Source organism: Poecilia formosa, unplaced genomic scaffold (assembly GCF_000485575.1).
Source record: "Poecilia formosa unplaced genomic scaffold, Poecilia_formosa-5.1.2 Scaffold27, whole genome shotgun sequence".
Lineage (NCBI taxonomy): Eukaryota > Metazoa > Chordata > Actinopteri > Cyprinodontiformes > Poeciliidae > Poecilia > Poecilia formosa.
In genome coordinates, this window is record NW_006799966.1 from 879,009 (window position 1) to 896,673 (window position 17,665).

The following is a 17,665-nucleotide window of genomic DNA, read 5'->3' on the forward strand; positions in this document are numbered from 1 at the left end:
AGGTCGTATTTAAGTGACATCTTTTCTCCAGATGTCTGAATGTAGCTAATGAATCTGAACTCAGCTTCCAAAAAATGTAAATCAATAACATTTAATCTGCAAAATAAAATAATATATATGTTGTTTTGAAAAACATTAGAATATAAGCACTTTTATCAAATCTTCATTCTGGTAAGATCATGTAAGTTCTACTTAAATTCATAAGGTAGGTTAGCTCAGCAGGTTAGAGCACCATGCTGGTAATCCTGAGGTCATCAGTTCAAACCCCACATGGGGCAATTCATGTCTGAGGTCTTTCAGACAACCAACACTTCAAAATGAACAAGGGTTCAAAATCAACACTTCAAAACAAATAAGGGTTCTAAAACAAAATCAACACTTCCAAACAAATAAGGGTTCCAAAACAAAATCAACACTTCAAAATAAATAAGGGTTCAAAATCAACACTTCAAAACAAATAAGGGTTCTAAAACAAAATCAACACTTCCAAACAAATAAGGGTTCAAAATCAACATTTCAAAATAAATAAGGGTTCAAAAATAAAATCAAAACTTTAAAATTAAAAAATGGTTCAAAAATAAAAGTGTAAAATGTATTTTTGAACCATTAAAAAATGGTTATTGGGGTGGTTTTTGTCACTACGAGAAAAATGTAGATACATTTATCTGCTTAATTTGTGATGGGATCTGGATTCACGGTGATATTAACTAAAATAATATCGCATAAAATGCAACTAAATAGCTGATGTTAATATGATAGTAATTTCACGGATAAAAATAGTATATGGCCGATTTTTTTTATGTTGGTCAAGATAACGGATAACAAAAAAAGTCTAGCGCGACCTGCCGCCCTGACACCAACTCACACACATCTTCATTCACAGTCTTACTTGTAAATCGATTTTTCTTTTCTTGGACGTTTTGATGTTAGCTTGTCGATATCTCAGTTTTATTCGCTGGAAAATCAATAAGCAGCTTGAGGGGACTTTGCTGCTCTCTAGTGGGGAACAATCGGAATGCATTGTGCTCAAAACCTATTTTAAGTCAATCATCGGTCTATAAAATGCTGGGGCGGGCCACATAAAATGACATGGCGGGCATGTGGCCCGCGGGCCTTGAGTTTGTGCTCTAGTATGTTTATTATGTTTTCCTTCCCTGCTGCCAGAATGGTCCTCTGGCTTTATCTCTGCATCCCCAAAGTCCTTGTTCTAGTTTAGCACTCATACTTTCGATTGAAATCATGTCTCAGAGTGTCAGACGTTCACAGCTATCTCTCTGAGTGCGTGTTTTAGAGAGAGGAGCCCCAGAAGCGCAGGAACCCACCGCTGTGATCGCTCCGGTTTTGCGCCTCGCTCCTTCTCGTCTGGCTGCAAATCTCTCGAGCCCTCAGGTGCTGAGCGATGATGGCACAGTCCGGATGAATTGCTTCACCCTGAAAATTAGACACACGTCCCAGTTATCTACAGGGACGAGGAGATACGCTTCTCGCTTGTTCTCGGTATGTTTGGCGCGTAAGAGGGTGATGCGATGACGGGGAGGTACGGAAATGGAGAATTCAGTGAAAGAAATTACTAATCAGATTGTTTTTAGGTACTTTTTTTTCAAATATGATTTTCCGTCATGTTATATTGGAATAAACTGTCATTGAAATTTATACATTCATAATATCATAGATGGGAATTCTGCGTTCATGCCTCCGAAAAGTCATGCGCAAACCTGTGCGCTGTCGGACCTCTCATTAATTTTCCTCATCCATGCTGACTGTTGCTTTGGTTGAGGCTGTTGTTGATGGATGCAGGTGGATGGAAAAGCAATAATGAGAGCCACGCAGCTGCATTCTATAATGTCAGTCCAACTGTGACAAAAGCCCCAGGGAGAGTCAGGAAGACAGCGCACAAAAAGGTTAACCACATTACGCTAGAGAAGGCATCGAAAATAAAGGGGAGTGTTTTATATCAAAGGTGTCCAGAGGAACAACTTTTGTTGGACTTTAAGGTGATTTCCACCAGTTATTGTTGTGCGTATTTTTGGCGCAGATAAGAGCATGTTACTCACCATCGGCTTGGACCACAGCTGGAGGTAAAAGATGAGCAGAATGACTTTCTTATATCCTCCCTTGCAGTACATTCCCATGCCCTCTGAGTGTCTCATCAGACGGTGTTGTGAGCGCAAATCCAGGTTTGTTTCGCAGCGCTTCTTAAAAGTGACTTCCTCGGTGCAAACATCCAATCTGTCGACCTAAAATAGACGCATCCTTGTCTTTTTCCCCCTCCCTGACTGATCTTCAAACTTGAGCTGCTGCTGTTGCTGCACATCTGCGCACCCGGCACAGTGAAGTCAGCTGAAGGAGAAGCTCCATTCAGAGACACCGAGGACGCCTCAGAACATAAAACAGCCAATGGCCTATTTTCAAGTCACATCGCGTACCTGTGTTTTAAACTGGCAGTAGCTCATACTTTTTTAAATTCCCCCTTCATTTGTATTTTGGCTGACATTCAAACTGAGTAAACATAATGTTCTCATGTTACTCTCACATGAGAATCAGACGCCATAAAAGCTTTTAAAAGTCAATAATAATAATAATAATAATAATAATAATAAAAGATGTTTCGACGCTGTGTGGTTTTGAGCTGGGGGCCCTAGTTCTCCGAGTCTCCACCGTAAAAGCATTTAAAAATTGTAAGGAAATATTGGTAACTTAGCACACATCAGTGATTCTCATGTGTCTTATGTAAGTCCCTCTATGGAAGTAATGACGTTTGATTCTTTTTTTTTTTTCTATTTTATTTTAGAAGGCAAAACCCCCCCTAAAAATATGTACTTTTAGAATAAAAAAAAAACATAGAAACATGGACAACATTTTTTTACTTTTCTTAGGTTTCTAATTATTGAATTTTGTTTTATTTTTTCCTCCATAAAGAAACACTGAAGTAAGAAATGGGAACCATAAATGTAATGTGTGCAAGTAGATCTTCAAATTTTTAAAAAGTTGGTATTATACAACTACATTGACAACAAAAAAAAAGTTTATATATATTTTTTTAAAGTATACAAAGTAACTTTCAAAGTACATTGCAGTTCTATGGTGCAAAGACATTTTCTTGTTTTTGTGAGCTACTGTTGTCACCGTCTTTCATTTATTGTCCTAGATTAGTACAAAATCATTTTCCTGTTTGAGTGGACCTCAGTCTTTGGTGCTAAAAAACTGGATTAATAGTTTCCACATGTCATATTATTAACTTCATGCTTTTATATCTCAAACCCATCAGGGTATGCAAACTTATATCTTGTTGTTTCCATTCATCTCCATCATTTCTTCTCTTCCCACGGATTTTCAACATTTATGTACCTTCAGATATAGAAACACCAAGAACCGATGCAAGTGTCATTACTCTGACAGGCCTTGTACAGGATTTAAGGCAGCATCTTTTCATGTCAGCTACACGTTTTCCTCTGTGGAGGAAAAAAACTCTTCCAGCAAAGCTCATCACATGGCAGCAGACCACGCTGAGTAGAGTGGACAGAGTTCATATGCATGCTCCTGTTGGAGTTATAAATGGATCCAGTTCCTGAAAAATAGCACAAATCAAATCTGACCCAGAAAAGAACACAAACACTGTAAACGGGAAATAAACTGGGGCAGGTCAATAAATTATGGCAGGTTATGGCAAAAAGGGATTACAAAATGATCTTGGCAAAAGGATGTCATCCCAATTTATTTCACTATATCAGAAATTTCTGCTCTTCAAATTTATTCACACTTGGTCTTCATTTTATTTAATTAAAATCAAATTTTTACCAAGGCTTTGGTAAAATTCATAAATAAAAAAAAAACTGGCTCCTTGCCCTGCAGTCCCAAAGATTGATTAACTGTAATTTTGCTTTTCTGGTCCTTGAGGCTTGTTAGAACCGCATAGTCTGTGATTACTTTGTATAATGAAAAGCTACGAAAGCAAAGATAAATATGAAGACGGAGTTTAAATTTTTATTGATTTATTTTCATAACCGATCTTGATTTGGATGTGCTGCCTCCAATTTTGTATGTTCATCATTCCAGCTTGACAGTCATGAATGTAATCTAAGCTGAAACTGACAAAAAAACAAAAAAGAAAGAATTCAGTGAATATTTATTTAGCATGACTGATAAAACTAGTTATCCTTGATTATAAAATTTCACAGTACCGAAAAATTATCTTTTTTTTTCTGATGAGCGTTATAAAAAATGGAGTGTTATTATTTTGTTTGTTTTCTCATTTCAAGGCACCTGATTGTATTTTTAACTATACAACAGCTCTTTTAAGAGTGGGGTAGTTAATGCTGAGTGATCTACAAATGGGGTCAAATCACACAGTTCACATGTGAATGTAGATCAGGACAGGGCTAAAAACAACGAACTGTTCCCTACAGAACACCTTCCAAGAACAAGAAAATAGGACTCAACCTTCATATCCTGGACCAGTGTTGCCAGGTGATTAATCAACAGGAACTCTTCACTGCAGATTTTTCACATGACCTAAACAGTGACTGCTCACAGGATGGGAATTAGATGTGTAGTTTTATAACAAAAAGCAGCCCTCTAATGAGCCATAAAGTGTAAAGTGTATCATGGTCTGTGCAAAAATAGTCACAACCACAAAACATCCTTTTAAGCTTCTACTTATTTTAAGTTCTATGGTGTAGTTTTATAAAAAAGAAAAAAATAACCTGAAAAGTATGGCTTGTATTAATATTAACCAAAACAATAACAGATCATTTCACTGTTTTAAGTGTTTTGGGGTTTGTCTCCACCAGCAAAAGACTGAACTTGTTACCCATGTGCAAAACAGCTTAAGTCAAGTCTTGCCATTGAATTAAAGTCTGGACTTTGACTGGGCCATTCTAAAACCTTAACAAATTTTGATCTGAACTGTTCCATATCAGCTCTGGCAACTTTTAACATGTTTTTTTTCAGTGTCTAAATCTCTCCCCTGTACCTGTTGAAGAAATGTATCTCCACAGGACGACACTGTCAAGACCTCCAATGGGAGTGGAGTACAGAGGTTTTACTCATGTTCTTTAGCAAGTCCGAAGAGTTGGGACACTTTTTAACACAAGTGAAACACTGGCATAATTTGAATGTTCATATTCAAATTCTCATATCTTCAATAAAAAAAACTAAAATTTTAAATAATATTCAAAGTACTGGGTAAATAAAAGAGAAAAAATTTTGAAAAACGCAAACAGCTTACCAGTACTCTAGGTAAAGTCTGCTTCAAAATCCTCATTTATTGTCTGAATTATTGATTGTGCACACATATTTGTAACAAACACCTATTATTATTAGACTGAAAGTTGTCAAATTATCTTTATTTTCATTTGTCATTACAATGAACCTTTCTCTGACAAAAAAAGAAATACCTAAATGGTCATATATTTGCCATAAAATCTATGTAAATAAGATTAAATATGAAGCGTGATATCCTTTTTTTTAAACCTGTCCAAAAATTATGGCTAGAAGGCTTGCTGACCTGGAGACATGTTGTGAGTCAGCCCATGCAGTCAAACTGTACATGTGAAAAGTTTGCTTTATAGCCTAGATGTGAAATGAATTTGATTTGGTTTGACACAAAAGCTTCTCTGGAGTCACACTTAGTGACTACACAAACAGTCAGTGGAGCAGAAGCAAATTATCCCTCCATGGCCTGATTCAGGCACCAGTTTTGAATATTTTAGACGTCTCAATGACATTTCAAATCATCATTTCAACACTCATGTGTTTTGCGCATAAAGTCTCTGAAGTAAAAACAAACAAACAAACAAAAATCCACATACACCTAATCTAATTAATGTGATTTATGTCAAAAGGTTAAAATATCAAAAGCAAGCTAATGTTACAAGAGCTGGCTGCAACAAATTATAATGAAAAAAGATTGGATAAGAGAATAAGCTCTAGAAATAAGAACACGAGTAATGATAATTTCATATCATGTTTAATAAATGTGAGCATTTGTTGGATTCTCTCAGCAAACAGAGAAAAAAGTCTATATAATTAATTACTGAAAATGAAATTGACAGACAGATAGGAAATGTTGATTTAAGAATTAATGCTAGCAGATTTTAGAGCTGTCTCTCCCTACAAGAAATCTCAGTACATCACAATGAAATGCATGTATTTCCTAGCAGGTAGTTTGGTCCCACTCTTTCAAAGTAAAGCGCTCAAACTGATCAGATTTTAAACACTGCAGATTTTCTGACGATTCCGTAATGTAAGTTCATGAAGCTCATAATCTCATTTATTAGGGCTTTATCTGCGTGTTTCGGTTTGTTGTGCTGTTGGGGGATGCTAAGACAGAGGTGGAGGTTTCTGACACAGTTCAGTATGTTTCACTCTGGAGTAAGTCTGGCACTTACTTTAACATTGAACTGAGTCAAAGTATCCAGTATCAGATTCAGCAAAGTATCCTAATAACAAAACCAAGCCCTGTCTATGTCTCATAATATGAAAACGGTTTATTCTTACCTTTTGAAAGAAAAAAACAAAGTGATGAACGGAAAGCTTCAGTTTAGTCTTGTCCTAAAGACATTCTACAAGATACTTTGGGGCTCGTCAGCCATTATTTTGGCAAATTCCAGCTTGTTTCTTGTGCGTTTCCAGTGCACAAGAAACAAGCTTAACATAATTGAGTTCTCCTGGGGCTTCATAAGGTTAAAAGGTGATGGATGGTGTAATCAGAATGTGATGAGAGTTTGGCCGTTTTTCTATCATCACATTACCTGCCCGATCAAGCTAAAGTTGCATCCCTCTTAAGCTTCAACTTAAGCTCATGCTTCTTTAAATATATGAACACCTGTGATCAGAGGAACATTTGCTGCTTAAAGATATTTTTGTGATCGCTACCTTTAACATCTACAATCTTCTTTCTGAGCTAATCAGACGGCTCTTGTCTTCTTTGTCTGGTGGTGCCACACAGTGATACCAAATTGCACAGTTGACTGGAAGGATTTATAATCTCTTTAAGGGTGCCAACAAATATGTTCATACTGTTTAAGCCAATCTTTTTAAAATTATTATTATTTTTAGTTAGTCTACCATAAAGGCATGCAAGTGTGCTGAAGACAGTTGCTTTACAATGAAACACTTTTCTGCATGTCTGCATCTGTAGATTTATAAAAGCTACTTGAGATGAAATGAAAAATATATAGTGGATCAACTTTTAATTTCATAAACATGTTATAAGATATATTTTATTGAGGTTTGTTGAGATTAGATTTCTGACTGTTTTGAAGCTGTCAAACATGTTGAACATACATGATGTCAAATTTCAGTGTCAGAAGCAGCTCTTAAATTAGCTTATGTAACAAATCAATTCAATGTGGTAAAAAGTCATGAAAGAAGCAGTCAGTCTGCATTAGAGCACCATATAAAAAAAATGGTAAAGGACACTGATTCTCAGTCAAGCGTGGGACGAATGACTACATTATATATAACAGACACCACTATGTAGACATACTCGCAGTATTACCTCTATTTGCCTCTGAGTATGGATGGATATATTTCATTCAGTTGAAAAGTGGATACATGCAAAAACAGGTAACTCTCAGTTCCTCCAAAATCCTTAAATCAAGTTCCACACTTTTCTAAATTCAGTACATACGATGCTTTGTTTTTTTTCACTACTTAGATAAGTTACAAATTATTATCAAGTTTACCAAAATCTGTACCATTCAATCTGTACTATTACTTCCGTACTTCGTCGTGAAGCATCATGGGAATCGTAGGTTTCCACAAAATGGATCATACCAATAATGCGATATTTTGTAAAATCTTGTATATGATCACTGTTCTTAGAAATCGTTTTAATTTTATTTTCAATAACATATTACATAGAAATGTCCATCAAAGTTTTAAAACTCATCGATAAAATGGTAGAAAGACCAAACTGTCCTCCCCTCTGCCGCGGAAGAATACAGGCCTCCCGTTAATGCCAGTCCTCTTCTACCGTCGGATTACAGCTGTGGCGGCACGCAGTTGAAGAATCCCTAAACCATAAAACGTCGAATAAAACCAAAAGTAAGTGTGGCGAAGTGAAATTTCCGCCCCCCGTTAATGTCTGAATGGGTGTTGTTGGCTAAACCATTGATCTGTCCTGATTTTGAAGTTTGTAAGCGCCACGTGGTCAAACACAAGTTGGCGACGCTGTCAAAAACTTGTGCTGCCTACAGTCAAACCAGGCACAAGCTACAGGGGAAATACAATATGGATTTTTATAGTTATATTTATGGTGTTTGGATGTTGCTGGTACTTGGTCACGTTTCTTCCTTATTTTCCATAATGTTATGGAAAGCCGCTTTACATTTGCATACCCGTCCTGTTTATGATAACCATTTTCATTCTCTTACTAGCATCTTTCCAGATTCCTGGGGTAAGTTTTTGGGTTTAAAATTGCTTATTTTTAGCAGCTATGCTGACAACCTGGTTGCAAACTTTAAACACTGCAACTAATGCAAACTTAAAACTAGTTCAGTCTAGTACAGTTAGTGTCTATATGCACTGCTTTAAATTTGTGTGCTGTTCGTAAGCTTGGACAAAGCTTTAGTTATTAAAACATCTAACGAAGCTGACCGTTTTTTTTCACACCATTTATGTTTTGTTTTTAACATTCTGCTTAAGGAATATTCAAATAAATTTTGACTCCCTAGACTCTCTTATACTGCCAGGGGCCCAGTGTAAGATCTTCATAGTGAGGGAGCCTCCGTAAAATGCAATGGTTCCAAGCTGTCACTAACTATGTTTGATATCAAAATCAATTTAATCTGAAAAAGGCATTAAAAGACCAATCAAATGGTCCCAGGATCATATTTTCATTTTGAGAAATAAGTTGGATATAATGTTTTTAAATGTTAACGTTTTGGTGTAATTCTGTCCTTTATGTTGAAACTTTAAAAAAAATTATCAAAAGTCACTGATAAAATGTTCTTTAGGGGGAAAAAGTAGTTATTGGCCTGAAATGTTAAACACTCATCTTTTGTATTTATAATGAATGTGAGATAAGGGTAATGATGGTTAATTTGTGGTTATTCTTTTTGCCATCAATAAATTCAGTTGCTGTATCTTCCACTACCTGCAGCCTACATATTGGTGATCAATCACTACTAAAATAAATACAATAAGTGGCAAATTATTGATGATTAAGTCAAGTTTTATTACTTTAAAGTATTATTGAATGCCACAATAATTATCTATGTATCTTTATAAGTAAAAGAATGTGGAAAGGGGTCATGAAGACTAGAGAGATGGTCTGAGATTTTTTTTTTTCCTATTACACCAAACCCAGAGGTGACGAATATAATTAAGGGCCCAAGATGAAAACTTGAGGGACACCAGAAGTGATGGGAGCTGTTCCAAAGTACCTGAGTAACTTAAGCTTTGCTGCCCTTTTTTATTTTTTATTTGCTTTTGGAAAATAATGTCATTATCTCTGATTAATCTCAGCCTCACTTAACCCCCATTTCTGCTTCTTTACAAGCTTTTTCTTATGAGTCTAACAGGCTTTACTCTTAAAAGCTAAAAAGCTAATTTCATACAAATACAGTGCTGTGAAAGTTTTTTTCTCTGCCTCCTTTCCAACTTGAAATTCTGCGGATTATCATATTTAAATGTCTCAAAGATAACCTTAGTAAATACAAAAAGCTAATTATTTCATTAAAATGAAAAATAACCAGTTTTTCCCCTTGTAAAAAGGAACTTCCTTCTAGATAGAATTGGTTGCGTGTGCTTTGGCTGCAACAACTGCCATCTGGCGTTTTCAAAAACAAGTCTTCTACATCTTCACCACGTGACGGGACACAAATTGACCTGTTAAAAGCTTGGCCTTCAGAGTGTCTTGTTGTCCACCAAATATTTTCCCAAAAGTCTTGAGGTTCATCAAGACATTTACTTGGCAAATGTGAAATGGGCCTTTGGTTTAAGATTTTGACAAGATTTTTATGCCAATTGTTCTCCTAATTTTTCCCTTCTGAAAATCTTTAACGACGCCTTCTGGCTATCGGACGTCTCTAAATTAGAGATTTTCCCATTGTTTGTGGTGTGCTAAGTGACATGGTCCTTGCAGAAGGACGTCATGACCGCTCCAATCGTAAATGGGGAAAATTTAACATGTTTTACATGTGTGTATGGTGTCCCCCAAGGAAAAACAAGACATTCAGCCCTGAATGTGACGTACAGCTAATCTGAGAACAATGTGACAAGAAAAACTCATTGGAATCAGAAATGCACAGAAGACAAAACTGTCATGGTGGACCAGAACATCCGTTGGTCCATAGGGTTGTTTTGGTAGCCTTTTTTTTCCCTTCACTAATTAATAGAATCATTTGAAAACTGCACTTTTTTTGTATTACACAGGTTATCTTTGCCTCATTAAAATTAGTTTGATCTGAAAGACTTTTTTGCGACAGACGAGCATAACTGGTTAGTTTTTCATGGCACTGTATTGCGCTTCCATATGTTGGTTCTTAATTTTTATTGCCCTTTGAAATGCAAGTCAGTAAAGAAGAGACGGCCTTGACAGAAGAATGGATCAAACCCATCAACAGCGTGGAGTCCCTCAAAGTGGTGCCCCAGTTGGGGGCTTCAGGCAGGGAAATGTTCCCACCGTGGAGCGAGGAATCATTATCGGAGACAACGTCCAGTTTGGGAGGTTGAGACGTCGTCCAAATCTGTCTCAATCTGAGAGCTCAGGGGCCGAAGAGGAGCATCTGGGTTCCTCTGTGGAGGCGAGTGGCTCCTACGGTCGAAGCCCCATCCTCCAGGGTATGCAGGCCGAGGCGGTATGGTACAACCGGACAGCCTATGAGCAAGCTGAGGGCGACTACCAGCGGCGACTTGCCTCCAATGGAAACGGGCCTTTGTCGTCGTCTCCTCGGAGCCCAAGCACTAAAGGAACTTTGACCTTCCACTCCAGACGCAACAACGACCAACAGCAGGATGAAGGTCAAGGCGTCATGTCTGTGAAGGCCTCTGGTACCCCTCACCGTCAGCTGGGTAAAAGTCGCAATCGCACTTCCTCTGAGACCGAGCAGGGGGGCAAGGGCAGCAGGGGGCCGAACCCGAGGAAAAGGGGCATCTCTGAGACCGAAGGCAGGCCACGATGGGACAAGTATGACACCCCTCGCACGGAGAATGAGCGCAACCTGATTTGTGTGTTGTAGTTCTGGAAACTGTTGTCTGTCTGCATTATTGTCTGGCTTTTTATTTTCAGGCATGCCAACTTATGTTAAAACAGATTTATTTTAAATTTTATCAGTAGATGTCATTCTTGCTGAGGTCATAATAAGTAATGTGATGTACAGCTAAAGTTGCTGGTCATTTCGCTCCTGTTTTGCAATTTTTGGTTGCTTAGACTTGGATTTGAAATTGAACTGTCGACTGCGGGACATTTCATACTGATTTTAATTTATTGCCACTGGAGAACATTTGTACCCGTTTTGATAACTGAGGATTTAAAGTAATCTTTGACTATTTTAGTGTGCTGAAAGAAAATGTGGCTATGATGCCAGTAAACGATATCTATCCTCAGAAAGTCATTTAGTTTTTTTTAGTTTTTTTTATCAGGTATTATAATCTCTTTAATATTGCTCAAATAGGGTGGAGATGTCTGTGAGTATATCAAACTGGTCAAACGTTAACATTTTACTGAATATTGCAGTCAATGGGGACGTTGCGATGACTTGATACAATCTATTGGGCAGCTCTGATTTACAGCTATTAAACCAAGTAGCAGGAGGTGAAACGGCATATGTCAACAAACTGGCAAAGGAGCGAACTGACCCAGAGCCACAGCCAACATGGCTGGCTGAATGGGGTTTCCTTTTGATATGTTTGACAAAAAAAGTGGGTGGTGTTTTTACTGGCAGGCAGTCTTTTGTTTGCTAATCCAGTTTTTGCAGACGATGCAGCTCTGTTTATTTGAGGAATGTGTCACTGCCTGCTGTTGTAACCCATCAGCAAACAAATAGGAGATGGACCTTGTTAGCTTCTTTCAGCTATTTGATATATTATTTCTTTTTATCTTATTTTGGCTTCATAAACATAACATGTCTCAAGCTTTGAACGCCTTCCTCACATCCCATCATGGAGTCCATCTTTAACTGAATGGTGTTGTAACCCGTGACGACCCGCTCTGTCCTCGTTGCAACAGCGACAAACCCCCTTTTACTTTGACTGTAAGCAAATAAGCCTTTAAAGTGTTTTCATCATTCTTTCTTTAACTCCGTCACAGTACCAACATGAGTGGACTGCAGTGCCTCGCCACAGAGAACATCTGGTTTGACAAACACCGCTACGATGAAGCGGAGAAGCGCTTCTACGAGGGAGCAAACGGCCCCACCACCCAGCAGCAGCAACAGGTAGCAACCTCTTTAGCGCTAAAAGCCCACTCCCGCTAGGAAAGGGCTTTCATGTGTTCTCAGTCTGCCGGCAACGAGTTGTTTATAAATCAGTCACAGGCTGCACAGATTTCCTTACTCGTATCCCTGCCGGTGTTGGCAACGCTTACATCACCGTCTGTCACAGCGGTCGGCAGCCTGCGGCAGCTGCCTGCCTGCCTGCATGTTAGTCGGGGCTCTCGATTTAGAAGCGGCTCGTCAAAGTGAGAAGGGTCAGGTGGGTTTGGCAGCTGCCTCGGCTTGTCAGACCCTCCCAGCTTCCTGCACAGGCCTGTTAACAGTGGGGTGGGGTTTTTGTTTCATTAAAGTCCATGGGGTAGTGTCTTTGGGGATTTTGATTTTAGGTTTTAAAAAGATCAGCAGTGAGAAAACTTTAATCAGCAGTCGGTTTACTAAAATGTTTTCTCATCAGCAACTGTAGGTGACTTTCCCCTCAGGAAATGCAAAACCGCTTCAAAAAATGTGAACATATACTGACTACCTACCTCTAGTTATGTCACTGAATTAAGAACAAGCAGTCTTAACCAAGACTGCACCAAACACAGTCTGTGTTGCAGTGAGATCGTGTTTTCAATCTGCCGAGCCCGCTGTTATGTGGAGGTTAAGTGAATATACTCTGAAAAGTATTTACCACTGGAGGTGGTTTGCACTGTTCTAATAGAAATTACCTAAGCATTACAAAGTTTTACGGTGAACATAAGTAGATTTAGAAATGTGTTACCAGAATTGACACAAGTATATTTTTCTCATATTGCTTTTTTTTCTCCAGATTAAATCAGATGTTATGATGAAACTTACTAGAGTATTTTTTTTTTACATCTACCCAAATAAAAATAAACTTAACCTTTGGGTATCTTTGGCTACTCTATTCACCTGACTGAATCTTGAGAGTACAAACCAAATGTTGTTGGAACTTAAACAATGTGGCTTCTATTGAAGAAAACCTTTTAGTGTCCCATTTTAAAATGAGCTTGAAAGGGATTGTATCCTTTTTAAAAGTCAACTGTTTAAAACTGTAGCTACGCTTCAGTTGTTCTAAACAACACCAATGCACATAAAATGTAAATAAATTTGTAAATGCTAGCAATAAGCCCATATTCTCATCTTTAATGTAATTTAGAAATGCATTGTAAAGTTTCAAAATATTATCTTTCAGTAATAAAATTTGTTCAAAAATATTGTGGCTATGCAGCTCCAGTGATTTTCAAAGTCCACAATGCTCAGACAGCTCTGCGAGAGAGACCCGAGTCCAGTACAGCCCACCATTCCAGCACATTATACACACTTATTTCATTAGAACAAAAACTAAACAATTATCAACAAGGCATATCAAAACAGAGGGCAAGTAATGTCACCCTTGCACCTCAGCAAACATCTCCTGTTGCAGAGATCCTCAGCAAAGTGAGATCCAAGTTTACTAACTTCTTGTTGCACTATATGTTGAGTTTAGAAACAAATGAATAGGTTGAGTGTTAGAACATTATAGGATCCTAATAAGACCCAGGTAATCCAGTCTTGGAGCAGAGGACATACAGATGGACAGTGGTAGGGTCAAAATACTGGTCAACAAAAAGCATTTTGAATGTGATTATTAGTGATGGCTTAAACACACTTGCTATACTTGCCTCTTAATAGCTATCGAGTAAATATTTCAGGTGAAATTAAGGAATTACAATTTAACTCCAAGAATGTAAATGAGCACATTTATGAAAGCGGAATTTCTTATTCCCAGTGGCAGTGAACCTTTAACCCTCACTTAAAAATCAGACTTGGACCATTGAACATGAACGTTGAGAACCTCGCATGTAAACCGTACAGCATCTGTCTAGCTACTCCTGAGTTTTTCCTGCCTTTTTTAACTTCTTCTGTATTGCTGCGGGAGGGGGGGCAGGGAAAAACGGCGCAGCATGCCAAAGGTCGCCAGCAGAAACCGAGGCACAGAAATGTAAGTTTGTCCTCATCCAGGTTGGTTTTCAGTCCCAGGAATGCTGCATGACTGAAACACTGAGTTTGACCCACAGCTGCTGGATGGTTGTGGATTCTTGTTTTTTCTGCCTCCTCCTGTCACCATGTCTGTTTTCAAACCATTGTTTGGGAAGGTGATGCATGATCAGTTGTAACAGTGCCTGTTAATGTCATGCAGGTTGCTGCTCAATGTGACTTTATTTTAATCTGACAAGCAACAGGGATCAAATATCCAATAGTCATAATGACTTTCGGAAAGATTCCTCAATTGATTATGAATCGAAAAACTCTTTGAGGACATTACAGCAAGAATCGGACAGATTTCCTGTTCATTTCTCAAATGTAATGAATGTCGAGTCCGTCATTTGCTCTGAAACGAAAGATCGCCCGCTGGCATGTTAGGCAAATTTTCTGAAGCGGGAGGCATTACTATCTGCATGCAGGAATTATTAGACCGTTTCCTCCTCTACATGGATCTTGTGTGAAACCCAGAAGCATGTTTGTGTCATCAATTGTAGTCGCGCATGATTTTGTTTTTAAACCATCCTTTGCATGCTTCTCTTCAGATTTAAGGTCTCTGTTCATTTTTCTGTGCAAGTCTTGGTGCTAATTTTCGTTGTTTTTCTTTTTTGTCCCCACAGTCGTCCTCTCATGGAGCAGGAGACCAGGAGCTGGTTACACGCATGAAGAGCCTGGAGCTGGAGAACCAGACTCTGCACAAAGGTTTTTTGTTGTTTTCCGATATCGAAGCTTTTTGCCTACTTCAAGGCTATTACCTGTTTGTGCAACAAAATGATTACAAAATGTTTGTGGGTTTGGCTCAATCTAACTCCTCTTGCAGCTGTCAATAATCCTAAGGCAACTGTCTGCCAATTTCATTTAACAAAGAATCTGCTGAAACCCATTACAGCTGGGAAGAAAAGAAATAGACTGGCTTTTCGGATGCTTTGTTATTTCAAATGGATGTTTGAGCAGTATTTCTGGGGAAAAACAAGTTTTTATTTACAAGTAAACACCTAAGATTAAACGTTTTACTCATAAAATGAAAGATGGATAAAATTTCATTGTGAAGGAAAAGTTACAACACCAGACCTCCTAATGCACAAATGTCAAGCTCAAGGCTCACGGGCCAAATCTGAACGCCCACAGCTATTTCGCCAAAGAGACTTATTACCTCTTTGGCCTTCACCTCGTTTTAAACTAATCAGACGTTGACTCTGCCTCGCGGGTGTGGTGTTTCCGTCCGACTACTCGTTGTTTAGGGTTGATCACGCTTGGCCATCATATTTAAAATATAAGCTTTAAGAGTTTGTCATGTGAAAAGAAACCAGCAGTTGATGTGATCTTATTTGAATGTTAGTGGTCGAGGACATGAGGGCAGCTCTGCAGAAGCTGGAGTCCAGAGTGGCTTTCCTGGAGAAGTCCCCTGCACCGGCAGCTGCCCCCTGTGCTAAGGTAGATCCAACAACACGCCACTGTCTCCTGCCGTTTTGTTGTTGTTTAACAACGTATTTGATATCATAATTCAAATTTTCTGACCCAACATATCGTTATCTTTTTATGTTTGTCATGTAGAATAAAAGGAAGTAGTTTCTGAGTTGTTTTTTTTTTCTTCTTCCCCTCTATCCCTTATTTTTTAAAATGTGCAGGCTGCTCCAGTACAAGCAGCTCCAGTCAAACAGGTAAATGTGACAAATGGCGGCGACGATGACGATGACGACATAGACTTGTTTGGCAGCGATGAGGAAGATGAGGAGGCCAAACGCCTCAAGCAGGAGAGACTGGAAGCCTACGCCGCCAAGAAAGCAAAGAAACCCACCGTCATCGCCAAGTCCTCCATCCTGCTGGACGTCAAGCCTGTGAGCAAACATCTGCCCTCCGGTCACCGAATGCACACTGCTGAGGGTTCTGATGACGTTTGCTCTTGATCTTCACCCAGTGGGACGATGAGACCGACATGGGAAAGCTGGAGGAGTGTGTGCGCTCCGTGCAGATGGACGGGCTCCTGTGGGGGGCTTCGAAGCTGGTCCCAGTCGGCTATGGCATCAAGAAGCTGCAGATCAACTGTGTGGTCGAGGATGACAAGGTCGGCACAGACATCCTGGAGGAGGAGATCACCAAGTTTGAGGATTATGTAAGTTATTTTTAACCTTGTTTGTGGTTTCTTCGCATGTTTTGATCTTGCCTACTGCCCCGTAATGAAGCTGTGCACTGCGGTAATCTGATTTCATTCTTTGTATATGTACGAAAGGCCTTTAACAGCACAAACTTCAGTGAATTTTAATGGGATTCCACTTTACAGATCAACACAAAGCAGAGCATAACTGGGAAGGGCAGGAAATACAGTAGTGTTTTTAAATGTTTTTGTGATGCATATCCTAAACATTTGGCACCTAAAGTAATGCATAAACTTTCCTCTAAATAGAAGAGACTAAATAAAATCCTATGAAACTGCTTTTAGGAGTTGCCTTATTAGCCAGTAGTCCAGCTGTGTGTAATATACATTTCCGTATGAATCCAGTTTTTCTGTTAAGATCTCAGAAGTTTTAGAAAACATTAAACAAAGACAGATTGTGAAACGTTTTTTTGAGAAACTTTCAGAGATCAGCCACTGTCTCTGCAGCGAACGGCTGTTTCTGAGGGAATCGGACAGCTTTTAGCCATGCTCTCTGCAAATCTGATTTTTTTTTTTTTTCTTAAGAGGCAAGAAGAAAATAATTAGAGTAATAAATTATGTGACACAGCAAACACTAAGCTAAGATCTCCACTGTGATACATGATGATGGAAGCATCATGCTGTGGGGTTAGTTTATCAGGGACTGGACGGTTGAAGAAAATGCAGGAAAATCTTGAATGAGGATGTTTCACAAAAAAAGGGATTCAATATGGACATTATTTTGATTCTTCAACTTGAACTGTAATCATTTTTGGAAAGAATGGGCAGATGCAAACTTCAAAAAAAGCCGTTGCTTTTTTCTGCTCTGAACTTTATGGCTGCTAAATGTAAGCAAACCTGTTGGCAGATGTTGTAGTTCAGTGAAATCACATTTTCTGATTACTTGGATGGAAAAAGAAAACTTTCCCTGCTTTTAAGTTCATCTTTATTTCTTTTAAATAAAATGTACATATGAATACATTTGTGACCCAAGTAACTGTGTGTTTCTCTGCAGGTCCAGAGTGTAGATGTCGCTGCCTTCAACAAGATCTAACCTTCAATACCAAAGTCTTGATGCTGCTCCCAGCTTGTGGGGTTAATAAAGTTGAACTTAGAGCATAAA

General features: G+C 38.6%; 2 protein-coding genes across 3 annotated transcripts in view; one reads left to right on the forward strand and one right to left on the reverse strand.

The window, feature by feature from the left end:
• Nucleotides 1–2,454, reverse strand: part of LOC103135821 (pituitary adenylate cyclase-activating polypeptide type I receptor-like) — a 26,083-nt gene extending 23,629 nt beyond the window's left edge. Inside the window, exons 1-2 of the mRNA XM_007548749.2 lie at nucleotides 2,055–2,454; nucleotides 1,323–1,431 (exon numbers count right to left, since the gene is read on the reverse strand). Coding sequence (XP_007548811.2) covers nucleotides 1,323–1,431; nucleotides 2,055–2,150 — 205 coding nt within the window. The 5' untranslated portion in view covers nucleotides 2,151–2,454. The remainder of the gene's footprint in view (nucleotides 1–1,322; nucleotides 1,432–2,054) is intronic.
• Nucleotides 2,455–7,960: 5,506 nt separating this feature from the next.
• On the forward strand, nucleotides 7,961–17,661 carry LOC103135703 (elongation factor 1-delta-like). 2 transcript variants are annotated; one of them, XM_007548561.2, is made up of 10 exons: nucleotides 7,961–8,049; nucleotides 8,382–8,401; nucleotides 10,520–11,134; nucleotides 12,257–12,383; nucleotides 14,305–14,367; nucleotides 15,029–15,110; nucleotides 15,748–15,842; nucleotides 16,037–16,246; nucleotides 16,327–16,521; nucleotides 17,558–17,661. In XM_007548561.2, the coding sequence occupies exons 3-10, from the start codon at nucleotides 10,551–10,553 to the stop codon at nucleotides 17,594–17,596; spliced, it is 1,395 nt and encodes a 464-aa protein (XP_007548623.1). In that variant the 5' UTR covers nucleotides 7,961–8,049; nucleotides 8,382–8,401; nucleotides 10,520–10,550; the 3' UTR covers nucleotides 17,597–17,661. The 2 variants fall into 2 exon arrangements, with proteins under 2 accessions (XP_007548623.1, XP_007548624.1); XM_007548562.2 differs by lacking the exon at nucleotides 14,305–14,367.
• The last annotated feature ends 4 nt before the right edge of the window (nucleotides 17,662–17,665 follow it).